The sequence below is a fragment of the Scyliorhinus torazame genome, chromosome 18, assembly GCF_047496885.1.
Source record: "Scyliorhinus torazame isolate Kashiwa2021f chromosome 18, sScyTor2.1, whole genome shotgun sequence".
NCBI lineage: Eukaryota > Metazoa > Chordata > Chondrichthyes > Carcharhiniformes > Scyliorhinidae > Scyliorhinus > Scyliorhinus torazame.
This window is the reverse complement of record NC_092724.1, coordinates 15878516-15899689: the sequence shown is the minus strand read 5'-3', so window position 1 is coordinate 15899689 and position 21174 is coordinate 15878516. Positions and strand designations below refer to the sequence as shown.

The 21174-nt window shown below is 46.7% G+C and overlaps 1 protein-coding gene and 1 non-coding gene across 4 annotated transcripts in view; both read right to left on the bottom strand.

Annotated features, from left to right (window-relative positions):
* The window catches only part of cers1 (ceramide synthase 1), a 47743-nt gene that overhangs the window by 10445 nt on the left and 16124 nt on the right, over positions 1-21174 (bottom strand). For 2 of the 3 annotated variants that reach the window (XM_072482234.1, XM_072482236.1), the window contains exons 2-5: positions 12965-13124; positions 5779-5959; positions 4745-4906; positions 561-708 (exon numbers count right to left, since the gene is read on the bottom strand). In XM_072482234.1, the coding sequence (XP_072338335.1) occupies positions 561-708; positions 4745-4906; positions 5779-5959; positions 12965-13124 (651 nt within the window). Of the gene's footprint in view, positions 1-560; positions 709-4744; positions 4907-5778; positions 5960-12964; positions 13125-17363; positions 17531-21174 lie in introns of all 3 variants that reach the window. The other variant, XM_072482235.1, reaches the window with a different exon arrangement.
* Positions 9435-9633, bottom strand: LOC140395796 (U2 spliceosomal RNA). The gene has a single exon (XR_011936310.1). It is a non-coding gene; the product is annotated as a U2 spliceosomal RNA (small nuclear RNA).

Below are 21174 nucleotides of genomic sequence, written 5' to 3'. Positions count from 1 at the left end.
CCCCATTCTCCACATAACCCCTGATCCCCTTATTAATCAAGAACCTATCTATCTCCATCTTAAAGACACTCAGTGAATTGGCCTCCACAGCCTTCTGCGGCAAAGTTTCACAGATTCACCACCCTCTGGCTGAAGAAATTCCTCCTCATCTGTTTTAAAGATTTGTCCATTTAATCTGAGATGGTGCCCTCTCGTTCTAGTTTTTCCTACGAGTGGAAACATCCTCTCCACGTCCACTCTATCCAGGCCTCGCAGTATCCTGTAAGTTTCAATAAGATCCCCCCCTCATCCTTCTAAACTCCAACGAGTACAGACCCAGAGTCCTCAACCATTCCTCATACGACAAGCTCTTCATTACGGGGTAGGGTGGGGGCCTGACCCTGGGTAGGGGGCTCTTTCAGAGGGTCGGTGAAAACTCGATGGGCCAAATGGTCTCCTTCTGCACTGTAGGGATTCTATGCCCATCCAAGCATGAATTTAAGCCTCCGTTAACGTGGGAGAGGTCAGAGGAAGACAATGAGAGGAAGATGGAGAAGAGGCTCCAGACTGGAATTACTCACCAGAAACCAATAGAGATTCATCAGAGTGAGGATAAGGAGCAGAATGTTGAAGAAAAAGTAGAAAGGAATATTGGGAACAGACTGGAGACTGGAATAACAGGTAGCGTACAACACTTTGAGGGGGAACCAGTAAAGTCGGAACCAGAACCTATGAGAGAAACAAAAAAGAGGGAGAGCATTGCAGTGAAGACATTTATTGGAACTCATTCTAACCACAAGGCTCCCGAAGTATTCCAGGACTAGATTCTCAGTTTCTAAAACAGCAAGCACCAAAGACAATTGGCTCATGTCACAAAGAATGGAAAAGCTCAACTTTCACAATCTTAGCAATGGCCCAAAGTGCTTTTCAGCCGAGGATGAACTTTGGGAAGTGCAGTCACTGTTGCAAACACAATGGAAAAACGTAGGAAACGCGATGGTCAATGTGAGCACAGCTAGATCCCACAGTGGTAGGGTAATGACTCGAGGTTGGTTTTTAATGTCGTTGAGGGGTGGGTATTGCCCAGCACATGTGGGCAATCCTCCAATAATTGCACTGGCATAATTAACATCGTCCAGAGAGGGCAGGCAGCAGCTCAGTTTAACGTCTCATGCAAAGGACTGGATACTAACTGAAGCATTTTGGAATGTGAATATCTCAATGCAGAGCTTTTCTTTCTTACCTCGCAATAAATAGCTACAGGGCGTGAATCTTGCCCCCGCCGGTGCCGGGATTTTGGCGAGGGCGGGAATCGCGCCGCGCCGGTCCGCCATTTTCTTTTTGTCGGTCCCGCCGGCGTAAATTAGAGTAGGTCCTTGCCGGCGGGACCTGGCGGCGCGGGCGGCCTCCGGGGCTCTCGGGGGGGCGCGGGGGCATCTGGCCCGGGGAGGTGCCCCCACGGTGGCCCGGCCCGCCATCGGGGCTCACCGATTCGTGGGCGGGCCTGTGCCGTGGGGGCACTCTATTCTTCCGCACCGGCAGCTGTAGTGATCCACCATGGCCGGTGCGGAAACGAAGCCCTCTGCGCATGCGCGGGGATGATGCCAGCACACGCTGGCGTTCCTGCGCATGCGCCAACTCGCGCCGGCCGGCAGAGGCCCTTTGGCGCTGGTTGGCGTGGCGCCAAGCCCCTTCCCCGCAGGCCGGCGCTGCGCAAACCACTCCGGGGTGGGCCTGGCCCCTGAAGGTGCGGAGGATTCCGCACCTTTGGGGCGGCCCGACGCCGGAGTGGTTCACGTCGCTCCGTCCCGCCGGAGTTGCCCGCCCCGCTGATTCCCGGAGAATCCCACCCACAGTTTGTCTCTCTCCCATTGACTTTTGAAATGCCTGTTAATATGTGACTTCCAAGCATGTCAATTTAGGTATTGGGCCTTGACATGTTAATGGTCCATGTTGCTAACAGAAAAGAAACAGAGGCCAACAATCTGAGGAGATGTCAGTACAGCTGAAGAGAGATTTTGAGGAAGCTTTTCAAAGGTAACAAGGTGAAAAGTTTCAGGGCGCGGGACTGAGAAGGCAGGAAACATGGTTCTCAGTGAGGCAAGAGGGAACTACACAGAAGGCCCGAGTTGAAAGGCCAATGATTGTGACCTCAGTAAAGGCTTGAAGAGGTCGCTGAGGCCGAGTGCTGAATAATTCACCATTTCCTGCTCAAGGTCCATTTTCCACGTTGCTGTAAGATATTTCTGTTCCGTGAGGAGGACTGTTAGATAGTGAGGGTTGGCAGCAGAACGTATGAGAATGGGCCCCATCCATCTGATGGAAAAACACCAAACTGGGACATCAACTTATATTTGCACATCAGAAACAAACGTAAACCAGTTTTATGGGCTCGGCGGCGCAGTGGTTAGCTCTGCATCCTACGGCGCTGAGGGCCGGGTTAGATCCCGGCCCCGGGTCACTGTCTGTGTGGAGTTTGCACATTCTCCCCGTGCCTGCATGGGTCTCACCCCCACAGCCCAAAGATGTGCAGCTTAGGTGGATTGGCCACACTAAATTACCCTTTAATTGGAAAAAAAGAAATTGGGTACTCTCAACTTATTTTTAAAAGAGTAAACTAGCTTTCCTGTTCCATTATTCAATTAAATCATGGCTGATATTACAATCCCAGACCAGGCACCAACAGTGGCTAGTATACTGGACCGATACCCCAATATTTTTGTTTATTTGAAAGACTGTGTGGAAATAATGATTCACTCCAGGAGTGATTGCATCAAAAAAATAAGGTTTGATTATTTTTAAAACAAAACTTTATTATAACTATGATATTAAACTTTGTTAACTTCACACCAGAAAAAAACAGCTTACTCCTTAACTCAACCATATCATTTCCCATTAAACAAGAAGAAACAGACAGCTCTTAACCCAGTTTAAAATTAGCAGGGCACAGAGTAATACTAACACAGATTTGGCTCCGGTTGGAAACCCTTCAGACTCTGGCTGAATGTCTTCAAATAGCTGCATCAACTTGGTTGTTTCAGCCTCTCCCTTGTGTTCAGTTAAGAATGCTCTTCTTTAAACTATTACTCTTTTTTTTACTATCCTACTTGGAAAGGATTCTGGACTCAAGAGTCAGGCATTTCAAAACTCAGCTCCTCTCTCGCTCAAAGCTTCTCCAAACACTCTGCCTCCCCGCGGCTCCACCTCATCCACCCAAACGAAGAAACAAATCATCTCTGCAGGCAGCAAAAGCACATTAACTCCCCTGGGACCTCCCCAGTCAAACCACAGTCCATTAGCCTAGACTGAGAAACACATTCCTTTGTCAATTTCACCTGCTAGTCCCTAGAAGCAAAACAAAATCATTAAAAAAAAACATGATCAGTGCAGCCAGACACTATACACGCAGGATTTTAACTCTCAACTTGTCCCAATATTTAGACGCCAATATTCCTAAAATCTTCCAATATCACACTGATTTGTCCCTCAACTCCATTAACCTGCCTTTGTTCCATATCATTGATACCATTAACCTAACAATAATCTACCAAACACAACATTGAAAATTTCAATTAGTAAGAGAAAAGCACCACCACCTGATTTCACTCCTAAATGATTCCTTTGTTCCGGATTCTGACCCATCGCTCCCATTCACGGAAACATTTTTCTCTATCTACCCAATCACTTCATTTAGTTCACCTCTCAACTGTCTAAACTCAAGGAAATAAAAAAAAATGATGCAATTTATCCTCATAATTTAATCTCTTAATCCCTGGTATCATTCTGGCAAATCTCTGATGTACCCACTGCAAAGGCAATATATCCTTCTACGGTTGAATGTCCAAAACTGAACTCAGTTCTCAAAGGCGCCCTAAATCCAGATGGCCAGAGGCTGCTTTCCCCATTGAGGGGGGAGAGCTGACTGATGATGATTTAGCCTGAGGATCACCACACCTCAGGCGAGGGAGGGACAAGGTTGAGAAGGCGGAGGAATAACCTCAGCCGGTGCGGGAATTGAACCCGCGCTGCTGGCCCCACTTTGCATCACAAACCAGCTGTCCGACCAATTGAGCGAAACAATTGAGACCTCACTTCGTCTCAGTTCTATTGTCGACCCCTTGAAATGAAAACTAACGTCCCACGGGTCTTTCTGGTTACTTCTTGTACCTGCGCAGTAGCTTTCAGTGACCTGTGAATATGAAAACCCAATGTCCTCTGCTCCTCCAGCAACACTTACTAGTGGGTATTTACACAACACCTCTAGCTGGGGTAAACAGCCTATAGGGCAGAACAAGTGGATAGCACTGTGGCTTCACAGCGCCAGGGTCCCAGGTTCGATTCCCCACTGGGTCACTGTCTGTGCGGAGTCTGCACGTTCTCCCTGTGTCTGCGTGGGTTTCCTCCGGGTGCTCCGGTTTCCTCCCACAGTCCAAAGACGTGCAGGTTAGGTGGATTGGCCATGCTAAATTGTCCTTAGTGTCCAAAAAGGTTAGGAGGGGTTATTGAGGATAGGGTGGAAATGAGGGCTTAAGTGGGTCGGTGCTGACTCAATGGGCCGAATGGCCTCCTTCTGCACTGTCTGTCCTATGTATGTTCTATAGCACTTTGTAAAGGGGAAACAGCACTAAGCAGGAGTGGGAAAGTTGACTGAAATCACTGTTGAAGAGACAGGGCGGCTCCACATCCTGGAAAACAGTCAACTGCAGTTGGGCTGGGAATCTGCTGGGATGCATCAATGGGACGCCAAGCGAGGGCCGACACTCACCAGCTTATAGCAAAGGTGCAACACCCAATATTGGAAACAATGTCGTTTAGTCTGTGACGGACACCAGCTCTGTTTTTGAAGTAAACATTGAGTTTAGTGAATTCCAACAGAATGTCATTTATGTCATGTAGGAAGAGAACCAAGATTCCAACATTGTGATACCTGCGAAAGAAGAAAAAAATAAAAGTTTAACCGCCATGGTTACCAAAGTTGCCGATAGCACTACACTCCAAGTTGCCGATAGCACTACACACTTAAACGACAAGGGGCACCAATCTTTTAAAAAATAAATTTAGAGTGGTTCGCACTGCTGCCTCACGCCACTGAGGACCCGCGTTTGATCCCTGCCACGGGTCACTGTCCATCTGGAGTTTGCGCATTCTCCCCGTGTCTGCGTGGGTTTCACTCCCACAACCCAAAGATGTGGTGATTTGCCACGCTAAATTGTTCCTTAATTGGAAGAAAAAAAAATTGGGTACTCAATTTAAAAAAAACAAAAACAACAAAAAACATTGGGAGATTGGGAGAAGTGGCCTTTTCTTTTAAAATGTTGTGGATTGTCAGCTGTCAAAATGTGAGCAGAGTTTTCAGAGCAGGTTGTTGCATGTGGAATGGCCAAAACCTCCTCAGTGAGAAGGCAGCTCTTAAGATTTCTATTTCTGACGTTGTAGTCACAGAGCATCAACCAGGCATGGAAGGCCTCAAGGAAGAATGGCATAATTGCAATAACGATAACACAGCATGAGGGTCATATGTGCTCAACTGAGCGCACTCTTCACCAGGGATGCCAACCCTCCAGGACTGCCCTAGAGTTTCGAGGGAGTGCGGATTAATCACCTGGATACTGCAGCAAACAACCTCCAGGAGAAGTGTTCAAAATGGGATGTTTATTTTCCCATTTTCTTTAATCAACTTAGTTTATCAATTGTAAAATCGCTGAAGATGGCAGAAAAAAGGTTGTGAAACAAGAGGTTATACGTGATTAAACCCCTGGGATTATATCCAAGGAATTGGCAATGCACGCACACACCCACCTGAAGGCATAGGAGAAGGCGATAAGAGCAAGTGTTATCATGTGGTGGACCAACATCACAACAGAGTCCTTCCTCCAGGCATCCATGTAGACAGTGGCATAGATGGCGTGTCCATAGAAACTGCACTGAGCCAGGTAAGCAATTGCTATGTCTTGAGGGACATCAACTGATGCTCTCCATTCTGAAAGATGAACATGATAGTTAATTCCTTTGATGCCTTTTGTGGTATTTTGTGATTGAAGAACAATCATTTTCTCTCCTTTGCCCTCGATCCATCGCATCAGAGTGTGGACTTGGGTAATAAGTGGGATTAAAATGAACGGCTAATTTCTCTTTGTTTCATTTCTTTCTTTGGCCAGCACAGAGAAGATAGGCCGAATGGCCTCTTCCCCCCACCGTAACGTTTCTATGGTTCGAATGATAATTGTGACTCAATGCATTCTCCATTCCTCCAGCCGTGCCTTTCTCAGCTGTGGGACTCTACTCCCTCAGCTTGTCAATGGGATTACCCCATAAAGCTGCCCCATACCCAATCCCAACGGCCAGAGAATTCCAGCCATAATCCCAGTTCTAGGCAAGGCTAGACCAAGTGCAGATGATCATTGCTGTTTTAGTTTGCTCCCAATTTTGAACAACGTTAGTCAGCATCTCTAGACCAAACAGAAAAGTAAAAGTTTCAGATGTAACCTTTTATCCGAACTGGAAAAGTGAGAAATTAAAAAGCAATTTAAATAGGATCAAAACTAAAGAGGGGGTGGGGAAATTCACCCACCCACAAACTCTCACATGCACACCACTACATACCCCATCCATTCCCACGCACCATTCACATGCACAGTTAGCTGGCACAGATGTCATGTTAGATGAGGAGGAATATAATGAAAGGTGGAGACACATTAGGGGAGACTGGCAGGATTCAGGATTGGGGGTCAGTCTTGGCGAGAGAAGGTGGAACAACTCTCCCTCTGAGCATTGCGCGTTGGGAGAAATGTGTGTTCTTGGTGTAGATCCCATGGACCGCTTGCAATGTTTTGACAGTCCCCTTCATACTTACAACTTGAATTACACAGACATCCTCTCTCTCTTTACCCTTGGAGATGAGGAGCATTTTTCTCTCAGAGGGTCTGTGGAGCTCCCTTCCCCAGAGAGTAGGGAGACTGGGTCACTAAATGTTTTTACGACAGAGTGAGATAGATTCTCGATTAACAAGGAATCAAAGGGTCTGGGGGTAGGCAGGAAAACAGTCGAGACCACAATCAGCCATGATCTTATGTAATAGTGGAACAGGTTTGAGGGGCTGAATGGTCTACTCCTGCCTTCAATTTGTATGTAACTTCACGATTTGTACTTTTGCGTTATGCTCCATAACCTCTTCCCATCTTCCACCTTGTCATGCCCTCTTAAATCATTTTACCCACATTTCAGCACTTCTTCAACTTTTCTCCCCCTTTTCCCCTGCACCACTCACATCGTCAGGAAAAGGAACAGTGGGGAAAACAGGCAGAACAATCTAAATTGAGGAATTTCGGTCAATTCCTTTGCAATGGGTGCATCTTTCTCTGGGTAACCTGGAGGTTAGCTCAGGTGTCCCACACGCCCTGCTGCATTTCTATAGCACCGCCAGCAAATGAAACAACTTTGAGGTGTAGTCACTGTTGTAATTTAGGAAAAATGCAGCCACTTTGTGCACAGCAAGCTCCCACAAACAGCAATGTGATAATGAGCAGATAGTCTGCTTTTTGATAATGTGGATTAAGGGATAAATATTGGCCAGGACACAAGGAGAACTCCCCTCCTCTTCTTCAAAATAGTGCCTTGGGTAGATATCCATGATCCCAAGGGGGGAAAGAGGGCACCTCGGTCTAAATTCTGATCCGAAAGGCGGCGGGCTGGATTCTTCCGTCCCGCCCGCAGCAAGATCGCCATGGGCAAGACGCGGACAATGGAAAATCCATAGACCTTGGGCAGGATTCTCTGGTTGCTGGGTGGGCCCGGCCGGAGAATCTCGCCCGGCATCTCCGAAAGAGCAGCACTCCCTCAGTAGTACTCCGCAACATAGGCCTTGGCGCTCAAAAGGCCGCTGGAGTAGGGCTTTGTATGTTTTCGCAAATATATTAGGCAAGGAGAGGGGCAAAAACCTACTCAACTAAGAGGATTTACTCGACTGATTCCTGGGGTGAGAGCGTCGCCATAGGAGGCGAGATCGAGTAGAATGGGCCTCTCTCACTGAAACGTATAAAATTGCCAGAGGATCTCATAGGGTAGATGCTGATTGGCTTTTCCCCCGGCCGCAGAGTCTAGAACTCTGGATCACAGTCTCGGGATTATAGGTCAACCATTTAGGACCGAGCTCAGGAGCAATTCTTCACTCAGACGGAGAATCCTCTACCCCCAGAGGCTATGGATACTCAGGCAGAGTAGGTTCAAGATGGAGATGGATAAAATTTAGGTACGAAGAGAATCAAGGACTGGAGATAGGATGGGAAAATGGACTTGAGGTTGTAGATCAGCAGGGATTGTAGTGATCGGCATAGCAAACCCAAGGGGTCATATATGGACCACTCCAGCTCATATTTCTCACGTATCACAAGATTTTGCCAATATCAACTGTTGCGTGTGCCGAATTCAGTTAAACTATGATTGATAGAATCAGCGGACAGTGAACCTGTTTAACTGGGCCCCACCACTATTCCCTCCAGCAGATGATCCTTGCAATAGTGGGCATTCACATTAAGAGATTCGAATGATGTATCGTCTGTAGAGTATCCGGAATTCAGTGTAAACCTAGGACTCAGGTTCCAGGGCTTAAAAGGATCATTTGACTAACATAAATTTTAGATGCAATCATTTGATGCTTAAGCTGCAAATTGTAATTTATATTGATTTATTTTTATATTATGTATTCTTCCACTTCATTCTTTGAAACCGTGCACTCACTCACCATTATCAGAGGTTTTCCAACAATATATCTCTATATTTCAAACATTCAAGAGGTATGACGTTTTTCGATAGAGAGAAACTCGGCGTGATCTTCCAGGGCCGCCGGAGTGAGTGAACTTTAGGCTGGCTCACTGCATTTTCCAGCCCCGCCTGGCTACGGTTTGCACTGGCAGGAGGGTCAGTAACCAGAGGACACAGATTTAAGCTCTTTTGTAAAACATTTAAAGCGTCCAATTTTTTTTTCCAGTTAAGGGGCAATTTAGCGTGGCCAATCTACCTATCTGCACATCTTTGGGTTGTGGGGGCGAGGCCCACGCGGACACAGGGGGAATGTGCAAACTCCACACGGACAGTGACCCGGAGCCGGGATCGAAGCCGTGTCCTCAGCTTCGTAGGCAGCAGTGCTAACCACTGCGCCACCGTGCCGCCTTATTTAAGCTCATTTATGAAAGAGCCAGAAGGCTGATGTGATCCAGAATGCGTTGTCGGGAAGGGCAGCTGCAGATTCAATAGTAACTTTCCAAAAAAAAAAGGAATTGGAAAAAATTACTTGAAAAGGAATGATTTCTGGGCAATGGGAATTTGGTGGGTGTCCCAGTTCTTTCCTGGGACATTCACATTGGGCCAAATGACCTCCTACTTTGCTTCTGTGTTGTTAGAGCGCCCTCTCCTGGTGGCTTATATGGCTTCAGCCCATAATCAAAGCAACTATTTCTTTAGATTACTTTTTCCGAGTTGCAAAGCCAGGGCTCAGAGTGTGGGTCAGGGGCGAACCCCTAATCCAGCTCCTTGCCTGCTCCAAAAACCAATTCAAATTCAAACTGAATCCAATTCATGGTCCCCACAAGAGAGACATACCAGATCTGAGCCAAAAGGCTACCACACTTGATCTTAGCCAAAAGGCCGAGAAGCGATAAAGCAAATACTTCTAACGGCTGAGCCCTGACACTCTGCAGTGTAACTGATCTTAGCCCAGTGAAGTACAATTTGCTTCAGCAGCACTGGGTTAGACAAAGTCATGTGAGGAAGAAGCTATCCAGGATTCTGCAGTGACCTCTGCTGCAAAAATGCGTGTGTGCGAGAATCCCTCCCTGCCAGGCACCTCTTCAACTCTCGTCACCACACGCCGCCCTCTCCAGGAACTCATTGTAGGTAGACATGCCGGCTTGAACCGCCACATTTTAAGTCCTGAAGTTGTGGAACACCGGACGCACCATCGCCAGGAAAACCTACATTTTAAAAGTTGGGAGCCTGCAGTGAAGACATCGCAGTGAAGTTGGACTGCAGGTCGGATTTCAGGAAACCAACATCGACACCGCAGGATCTCCTTACGCAGCGGAATCTTGGCCAATAAAAATTTAACACTCAACTTGAAATGGAGTTTGTCAATCATTGGTCAAACACACACACAGACACACACAACACAGCGACCGTCTTCAGAATGAAATTCATTGTTGCATCAGCAGTGTCTGTCCGTGGATCATCGCAAAGGGCGGCACGGGCATTTTGTACTTTTGAATGCAGTCGCTGTTGTACTGTTTGCTGTATCCAATCTGTGCACACCAAGCTCCCACAATGTGATAAAGACCAGATTACCTGTCCCTAGGCAAGAGGGGAGATGCAGAAAACAGTTTGCATTCAACTACTTTGCACAGAGTGTGCTGGACATTTTTTAAAAGTTCACTCCTGGGATGTAGATGTCTCAGAGACGCCTAGTATTTATCGTCCATTCCTAACTGTCCTCTAGGAAAGATGGAAATGAGCCTTCTTCTTGAACCACCGCAGCCCATGTGCTGAAGGGGTTCCCGTCGCGCTGAACGCAACAGCGTTCAAAGGTTGTAAGTCAGCGATGATGAAGGAACAGTGATGTGTGTCCGAGTTGGGATGGCGTGCAACTTGGAGGGGCAATTGCAGATGGTGGCGTTCCCAAGCACCTGTGTCCTTCCAGGTGGTGGAGGGTCAAACAGATTAGCCCAGGTGTGTGGGGAGATATTTGAGGGAACAGACGATTTTGGATCTTTAGTTTTCAGGATTAGTCAGAGGAATATGAAATCTTTCGAGATCTTTCAATTCCCTCTGTTGCTGTGTTAGACAATTGCTCCTTTAATGGCCCCCCATGATTTGGCACAATCAACATTTGGTGAAGTGTAACACTGGACATGTTATTGTATCCAGGCATCGAGTGGCTGCTCAACACATTGTTCCATTAAGCTCGCTGATTGGTGAAGGTCCTTTAGTGTTACATTTGAGCGTCTGGAGTTGCACAGTTTGCCAAAATGATGTTCATGGTTTTTGAGGACGCTAAATTTTTTTTTAAAAGGGCTCAATTCTGCCCACACTTTACAAAATAAAACCCTCTGCAACAGCTCATTTGACGAGACATAAATGTGTATCGTTTAGCAGCAAGCAGATGGAGAAAGAAAAACTCTTGACTGACAGGGCATAATGATTCATTAATTGGGTAGTGGAAATATTCAGCTTCCGAACAGGCTCTGGGAACAGGGGAGGAGTTGAAAGTGGATTGTCATATTTCATGACGAATAAGGAATATTCATATAGCATCCTTCACATCACTAATATCGCAACGAGGAGCGTGAATTACGTTTAAGTGTAGGGGCCCACAACGTGGACAAATAGGACTGCCATTTGGCACACAGCACGATCCCATAGACTGCAGAGAAACAAATGACCAGTTAATCTACTATTACCGAGAGTCATGATGTTGAAGGGAGGAATGTTGACCAGGACACCAGGAGAATATCCTCCTCTTCTTCAAGTAGTGAGGTGGAGTCTTCTGAAGGACTCTTCTGAAGGACCAGGACTACAAGTGCACTACAGCATTAACCAAATATATCCGCCCACATCGTGCACTGGGGCTGAACCCTTTTTCATTCTCTGTCAACAACAGCTTATATTCATAAAGTAACTTTAATTCAGGAAAACATTCCAAAGACACTCCACTGGCGTGTTATCGAACAGGTTTTAACACTGATCCACCAAAGGAGATGTTAGGTTCAGGTGGCCAAAGCTCGGTCAAAGAAGTAAGTTTTAATGAGGTGAGTAAAAAGGCAGTGAGGAAATCCACACTTAGGGCTCAGGCAGCTGAAGGCACGGCCGCCAATGGCGGAGGGAAGGAAATCAGACATGTGCAAGTGGCCAGAGTGGCGGAGCACAGTGATTTAGGGGAAGGTGGTGGCATAGGTAGCATTGTGGATAGCACAATTGCTTCACAGCTCCAGGGTCCCAGGTTCGATTCCGGCTTGGGTCACTGTCTGTGCGGAGTCTGCACATCCTCCCCGTGTGTGCGTGGGTTTCCTCCGGGTGCTCCGGTTTCCTCCCACGGTCCAAAGATGTGCAGGTTAGGTGGATTGGCCATGCTAAATTGCCCTTAGTGTCCAAAATTGCCCTTAGTGTTGGGTGGTGTTACTGGGCTATGAGGATAGGGTGGCGGTGTTGACCTTGGGTAGGGTGCTCTTTCCAAGGGCCGGTGCAGACTCAATGGGTCGAATGGCCTCCTTCTGCACTGTAAATTCTATGATAATCTAAGATAGTGGTATTGTCACTGGACTGGTAAACCAGAGACCCAGAGTAATGCTCTGGGGGGGGTCCCAGGTTCAAACCCTGCCACTGCAGATGGTGAAATTTGAATTCAATAAAAATCGGGAATTTAAAAAGTCTAACGATGGCCGTGAAACCATTGTCAATTGTTGTAAAAACCCACCTGGTTCACTAATGTCCTTTAGGGGAGGAAATCTGCCTTCCTTACCCGGTCTGGCTCCTGACCCACAGCAATGTGGTTGATTCTTAACTGCCCCTTCAAGGGAAATTAGGGACGGGCAATAAATGCTGGCACAGCATGATCCATGAACAAATAAAAAAAATTTTTTGGGGATGGTTGGAAGAGTCATCTCTTCTTCAAAACCCTTCTCTCTCTTGCTTGTCAAGATAATAATAATCTTTATTAGTGTCACAAGTAGGCCTACATTAACACTGCAATGAAGTTACTGTGAAAAGCCCCTAGTTTCCATTAGTTTAATTCGCACTGTTGAGCCTGGATTGGAGAGGGACGACTTTGCTTCTGTCTGTGCGACAATGACCTGGGGGTGATTGATGCTGACGCTGGATTTTCAAATCGATCCTCAGCCCAGCACTGAGCACGTGGATCTCAAGCAAGAGAAGGTTTAAGGAAAAAAAACGCAATGGCAATAGTTATAAAAGGCTGTTTGAATCATACTGCTTACCGTACCATAAAAGACAGATGGCGGGTCATGGAAGAAGGGATAATCTGTGAGGAAGAGCAGGTATGTGCTGTAGGACCAAGAGGCCATGTAGAAAACCAGTTTCCATGCACTCTCCGGCATTTTGGCTGCATCTCTGGATGGCAGGTCACACCAGCGTGCTAACGGCTAAAAGAGACAGGGAGAGAGAGAAATGGCAATTGTCACCACTCCTGATCGGAAGCAGATCGCTATCTCAGCCACTGGTTACTCTGCTGCTCCTTGCCCACAATTCTTCTTCTGTGTAAATCCGTACTGGGTTTTTCCAGGATCAGTCCTCAACAGCCAAGTAAATCCGATGTTCCCTCAGCCCAATGGGAACATTTTCAGTGTGAACCTCCATAGTGAGGTTGTCTATTTACCCATGGGAGGCATCACTGACAAACCCAATTCTCTCTTCATTCGAAAATGTGCGCAAAAGAGTCAGAACGGCACAAAAATATGGGTCTATCCAGCCCAAGTCCATACTGGCTCACTTTCAAGGCCAGGAGTTTAACCTAGAGGCATGTTTAGCCTGGAGTGCAGTAGCCGAGGCTGTTGCAAGGCAGGGAAACCTGGCAGAATGTGTCCCTTGATCTCAAATATCTTTAAAATATTTTCCTATTGCATTCCCTCCCACAGAGAGCCTGACTAACACATCCTGTTACAAGGCGGAAGCCTACGAGAGCATCGTAGGGGGACATTTTGGAATTGGTGGAGGTTACAGAAATAGGGTCAGGTGAGGCCTTGGAGGAGTTTGTAAACATGGATGAGAATTTTAAAATCGAGGTATTGTTTAACTGGGAACTGACGTTGGTCTGTGAGCACAGGGGTGACCGGGGAACAGGAGTTGGTGCAAGTTAGATTGTGGGCAGTAAAGTTTCAGATCCTGTCAAGTTTACAAAGACCGCCAAGGACTACGTTAGAATAGTTAAGTCTTGACGTAATGAAGGTATGGATGAGGATTCTGCTGGATGAACTGAGGCATGAGTGAGGAGATGGGCGTCTCAGGCATCTTAGTGATGGAGTGGATTTTTAAAAAAAATAATTGACAGCATGTGGGTGTTGCTGGTCAAGTCAGCATTTGCTAATCCTCAATTCTCTTGAGAAGGTGGTGGTGAACTGCCTTCCTGGACCCCTACAGTTTATGTGGTGTAGGTACACCCACAGCGCTGTAAGGGAGGGAATGCCAAGATTTTGACCCAGCAGCAGTGAAGGGATGGCCGATATGTTTCCAAGTCAGGATGGTGAGTGACTTGGAGGAGAACTTCCAGCTGGTGGTGTTCCATGTGTCTGCTGTCCTAGTCTTTCTAGGAGTGGTCATGTGTTTGGAAGGTGCTGCCCAAGTCTTAGTGAGTCGCTGCAGTGCATCCTGTAATAATAATAATAATAATAATCTTTCTTCGTGTCACAAGTAGGTTTACATTAAAACTGCAATGTAGTTACACTCCGGCACCTGCTCGGGTACACTGAGGGAGAATTCAGAATGTCCAATACACCTAACAAGCACGTTTTCGGGACTTGTGGGAGCAAACCGGAGCACCCGGAGGAAACCCACGCAGATACGGGCAGCGACCCAAGCGGGAACTGAACCCCGGTCCCTGGTGCTGTGAAGCAACAGTGCTAACCACTGTGCTGCCATGCTGCCAGATGCTGCATATGGCTGCTATTGTTTGTCGGTGGTGGGAGTGAATGTTTGTGGAAAGGATGCCGATCAAGTGGGCTGCTTTGTCCTGGATGGTGTTGAGCTTCTCGAGTGTTTTTGGAGCCGCACTCATCCAGGCAAGTGGAGCGTATCCCATCACACTCCTGACTTGTGCCTTGTAGATGATGTACAGGCTTTGGGGAGTCAGGAGACGAGTTACTCACTGCAGGACTCTCACCTTCTGATCTGCTCTTGTAGCCACAGTGTTTATATGGCTAGTTTCTGGTCAATGGTAACCTCCAGGATGTTGATAGTGGAGATTCAGCGATGGTAATGCCATTGAATAAACTGTAGGGGTTAGATTTTCTCTTGTTGGAAATGAAATTGGAAGATCATCATGGTATCAAATAGGATACCAAGATTGCCAACAGCGTGGTTCCACCAATTTTGAAATGGTGGAAAGGTCAAGGGGGATAGCACGGTAGCATTGTGGATAGCACAATTGCTTCACAGCTCCAGGGTCCCAGGTTCGATTCCCGGCTTGGGTCACTGTCTGTGCGGAGTCTGCACATTCTCCCTGTGTGTGCATGGGTTTCCTCCGGGTGCTCCGGTTTCCTCCCACAGTCCAAAGATGTGCAGGTTAGGTGGATTGGCCATGATAAATTGCCCTTAGTGTCCAAAATTGCCCTTAGTGTTGGGTGGGGTTACTGGGCTACGGGGTTAGGATGGAGGTGTGGGCTTGGGTAGGGTGCTCTTTCCAAGAGCTGGTACAGACTCGATGGGCCAAATGGCCTCCTTCTGCACTGTACATTCTATGATAGGGCGGCCATGCTATGTATTGGGTGTTGTCAGCATGTGTGTGGGAAAGAATGCTGTGTTTTCAAATGATGTCATGTAGATGAGAAATGAGAGGGGGGGGGTGGCATCCTCAGATCCTTGGGGAACACACAAAGGTAACAATACACAAGAAGGAGGACATTCGGCCCATTATGCCTGTTCTGACTCTTTGAAAGAGCAATCAAGTTAATTCCACTCCCTAACTCCGGCCCCACAGCTGCAATATTATTTCCCTTTCAAGTATCCATTTGTGGAGGAGGGGCAAAAAAGGTCGCATTAAATATTTAAGGAATGTGATAATGCAGCAGAGTTGTTTAATTGGGCGTAAGGAGGAATGGGAATAAATTACATTCTTATTGAGCTGATGTTGATCCAGTCCTCCCACACAACAAAGCTCGACAGAAATTGGAGAATCTCCACCCCACTCCCACCCCGCATCCTTGCAGGATGTCAAGTCCTGAGCAGGTACACTTCCAAAGGTGACCGGACTACCTCTCACCAGCACCTCTCTCCAATACCTTACTCACACCAGCAAATGTCCATTCTTTGTGTTTTTTAGCCTCGGCAGTTAAATGTTATGTGCACGATTCGACTATGGGGGCATCACACCTGAGCTCCGATTCCCACATCTACAGAAGTACACATCGCAGCAGCACGGTGTCACTGGATCAGGACTGGGAACAGGGAATAATTAAAGTCTCACAATCCTGGATTCCAATTGGGTCCCTGGCCTGGCCTGGCCCAGGTCCACACACTTACCAGTAGTAACATCTCGGTTGCGTCCTTATTTTGGAGAAGTAATAGAATAAATATTAGCCCAAAACGTATATTTTTTTGCAAGACAAGGATAAAGTTGCTCAGTACGTGTTACAGCAGTCGGCCCATTTCATTGGAGTGCTCTGTTGTGTTATGTACTCTGCGATAACACGGGCTGCAACTCAATGCAGCTTTGACCAAAAGATACTCCAGACTTTGAAGTAAGTTCAATGTGATTTATTGAACCATTAGCACAGTTCTCTATGAGTTCGACTCTCCTGCTAATCTTGCGATAGTAACTCAGTCTAACTAACCAGTCTGCTCTAAGCCACGTGGTGGGTGTGATGCTTCTGATCTGCCCCTGTCCTACTCTCTAAGTGTCGCCTGTGGAAAGAGACAGAGCATGTGTGCCCTGTCCTTATATATGGGTTGTGTAATGCCCCCTTGTGGTAGTGTCACCTCACTCTTCTCTTTCCCAGCACCCACCTCTCTGATCCCATTCAAAGGCATTCAGCGCCTGATTGAGGGACCCGGCATTAGAGAGATGACTGCATAATGGTAATGTCACTGGACCAGTAATCCAGAGGCCCTGGCTAACGCTCTGGGGACGTGAGTTCAAATCCCGGTGTAGCAGCTGATTGAATTTAAATTCGATTAGTAAAATCTGGAATATTAACCTGGTCTCAGCAATGATCACCATGACAGCTATCATCAACCATTGCAAAATCCCATCTGGTTCACCAATGTCCCTTCGGAAGGAAATCTGCCGTCCTTACCTGTGGCCTACATGCAACTCTAGACCCAGAAGCAATGTGGTTGACTCTCGATACCCTCGGATCTGGCCTAGTTAGACACTCAATTCAAGAGCAACTTAGGATGGGCAACATCAGGACATTAGCCCTGGGGGGGTCCTTGATACCGGGGAAGACCCACCACCCGTAGTTGAATGCCTGATTGGCGCTCAATAAGAGTGGGCCTTCCAGAAAAGAGGCAATGCCGTGCTCGCTCACTGGCACTTTCCAGCCATTATACGAGACCCCATCACCTCCATTAAATACCGCCTTCTATTTTTAAAGAGTTTGATAGTTCGGCATAAAAACAGATTAACTGGGAATGACACATTCATATCTGTAAATGCAAGTTTTCCTTACTTGTTCCAATTGAAAGGACAGGATGGAGACAGGCCTGCTTGAGGCTGCCACTCTATCTTCCTCACTTCATCACCAATAGCTCACCTCGTCAGCAGACAGTAACCTGCTATCAGTTGGGGTGGGGTTTTGATTACCCACACTGTCTGCCGGTTGTTTTATTTAATGTACTGTGAAGAAAAGTGTGAAATTAAAAATAATAAAAAAATCTGTTGGCTGCATACCGACTCCTGCTGGAAAGTACAGTTGAAGGCCACTACATAAGAACATAAGAACTAGGAGCAGGAGTAGGCTATGTGGCCCCTCGTGCCTGCTCCACCATTCAATGAGATCATGGCTGATCTTTTGTGGACTCAGCTCCACTTTCCGGCTCGAACACCATAACCCTTAATCCCTTTATTCTTCAAAAAACTATCTATCTTTATCTTAAAAACATTTAATGAAGGAGCCTCTACTGCTTCACTGGGCAAGGAATTCCATAGATTCACAACCCTTTGGGTGAAGAAGTCCTAAATCTACTTCCCCTTATTTTGAGGCTATGCCCTCTAGTTCTGCTTTCACCCGCCAGTGGAAACAACCTGCCCGCATCTATCCTATCTATTCCCTTCATAATCTTATATGTTGCTATAAGATCCCCCCTCATCCTTCTAAATTCCAACGAGTACAGTCCCAGTCTACTCAACCTCTCCTCGTAATCCAACCCGTTCATCTCTGGGATTAACCTAGTGAATCTCCTCTGCACACCCTCCAGTGCCAGTACGTCCTTTCTCAAGTAAGGAGACCAAAACTGAACACAATACTCCAGGTGTGGCCTCACTAACACCGTATACAATTGCAGCAGAACCCCCCTAGTCTTAAACTCCATCCCTCTAGCAATGAAGGGCAAAATTCCATTTACCTTCTTAATCACCTGTTGCACCTGAAAACCAACTTTCTGCGACTCATGCACTAGCACACCCAGGTCTCTCTGCACAGTCGAATAGCCTTTTTAAAAAATGATTTCCTAGTGATGTGGCCAGGCCAACTTGTATTGCCCAGCCCCAACTGCCCTCGTTGAATAGCCTGCCGATGCACAGCATCCAGATGTGCGCTGGCAAAATGACCGCTTTGCCAGGGCTCCGGAGGATGGGCAAGGCCCATGAATCTCTGCTCTTAGCAAGAGTCCACGTCTTCGGGAGAGAAACTGCAAGCATGGAAGTGGGAGAAAGGTTTGGCACGGGGGGGTGGGGGGGTTGAAATGTTCACCTTTTCACCAGGAAAGAGGCAATTTAAATGTGATCCTGTTACCTCTTGAGTTGAGTCAACTCTTTAGATTTCAGTAAGATGTACAGCTTGTTTTTCAGAAGGAAATTAATTGTTCCCAAAGTGATTTACATGAATTCCTCAGAAGTATTTTTATTTAAATTATTTCTGAGATTTGGTCAATGTTAATCAGGCCCATCTCGAGTTACCTGGAGAAGGTGAGCCACTATCTTGCCCCGCTGCTGTGCTTCAGTTAATGGTGCTTTATCAGGGGTTCCAAGACCAGGATTCCGCTCAAATGAAGGACGGGCCCTGCTGTTATTTGTCTTGTTGTTTGTTTTTTGTTAGGTGTTTCCCAAGCATCTTCAGAACCAATCCCATGGTGTGGAACTGCAGTCACGTGCAGACCAAGCCAGTTAACTTTAAAAAAAATATATACTTTTATTCTCCTCCTTTTTCAGATTTTCTCCCAAATTTACACCCACCAACAATAAACAACAATCAGTAACAAATGCAATGTCAACCCCCATATCAATAACAACGATCCCATCCTCCCACCAACGCCCAAACATTAGCCCGCATGTTTCCTCACTTTCTAAAATGCCTTTACAGCAAATCAAGCATGTTTGCTGGCAGCCTATTTACACAGAGCAAGCTCCCCAAAAATAATAGTGTGATAAATGACTGGACATTCTGTTTTAGCCATGCTGGACTAGGGTTAAATATTGACCGGGATATTTCCCCTGGTGTCTTTTTTTACTAAATAGTGTTTTAAAAAAAAAAATGCCATGAAATATTTCACCTCCACCAGAGGAGAGCAGAAAGCTTCAGTTTAACAGCTCAACCAAAAGACAGCACCTCCAACAGCGCAGAACTCCCTCAGTGCCGTGCGAAAGAATAATAATAATCTTTATTAGTGTCACAAGTAGGCTTACATTAACACTGCAATGAAGGTACTGTGAAAAGCCCCTAGTCCCCACAGTCCGGCGCCTTTTCGGGTACACTGAGGGAGAATTCAGAATGTCAAATTCACCTAACCGCATGTCTTTCGGGTCTTGTGGGAGGAAAGCGGAGCGCCCGGAGGAAACCCACGCAGACACAGGGAAAACGAGCAGACTCCGCACAGGCAGTGACCCAAGCCGGGAATCGAACCGGGGTCTCTGGCGCTGTGAAGCAACAGCGCTAATCACTGTGCTACCGTGCTGCCCACATACACCACTCACTTCATGCAATGGTCCTGTGCGGCCTGTTAGACATAATTTTCTGTTTAAAAACACATCCCCTGTATCCATCGCACACTATCCTGACCCTTATACCCACAGCTGATGAAGTACCCTTCTGTCACAGACTTGAGTAACCGAGATTGCAAAGCCTAAAGCCCAGTATCAAAATCCAACAAATCTGGAGGTCCCATCACATGATCAGAGTATCTTTCATCCCATCCCAGGAGACGCTCCTTTCAACTTCAAAGAGCTTCAGGAAACTTCGACATGAAAGGCACTCTGCCTTATTAAAATTAATGATCCAATATTTACTATAAATGAGAACCTGGGTAGAGGACACTTTGCCTCCAGTGTAATCTGATGTTACAGTTTGTCGTTGATGAGTGGGAAGCATAAATTACCAAACTTCCTCTTCTTGATGCCTTGACCCAAGAAATATCAACCTCAATGATGCTGCTACAGTAAGGGTGCCTAGAGTTTGATTATCATGGTCCTCAGTGGTAACAGTAATGTTAATACCATCTTGCATGTCAGCCAAGACTGTGATGGCAGCATCACAGAATCTTTACAGTGGAGATGAAGGACATTCGGCCCATCAAGTCTGCACCGTCACTCTGAAAGTGCATTCTGCCTGGTCCCACTCCCCTGCCTTATGTCCGTAACCTTGCACATTTCAGATATCGATCCAATTCCCTTTTGAATAGCTCGATCGAACCTGCTCCACCATCCGCTCAGGAAGTCCATTCCACCCTCCAACCATCCTCTGATTGAAAACACTTTTTCCTCACATCACTTTTACTCCTTTTGCCCTTTATTTTGAGGCTGTGCCCTCTAGTTCTTGATGCTCTCTTGAGTGGGAACAGTTTGTCACTACTTACTCTGTCCATCTTAAATACCTCCATCAAGTTTCCTCTCGTCTTTTCTCCATTAAAAACAGTCTCAACCTCTCCAATCTATTCTCATAGCGACAACTGTTTATCCCTGGAATCATTCTTGTGAATCTCCTCTGTATTCTCTCCAAGGCCTTCACATCCTTCCAATTATGGTGCCTAAAATGGGACACAATACTCCGTGTGTCTAGTGTCTTATACAAGTTCAACATGGCCTCCTTATTCTTGTACTCAATGCCCTTATTAAAAAAGCCTTTCCGGGACTTCCGGTGGCAGGAAGTAGAGAAGGAACATAAACATAAAACTCCGGTGGAGTTGGAGGCGGGGATGCTGACAGACCAGCAGAAAAGGCTCCTGGAGAAGGTGGAGGACCTAGAGAATAGGTCCCGCCAGCAGAACTTTGTCACAATATACAGCAGTATATTATGGTGCAGACACACACACACACACTGATGGACA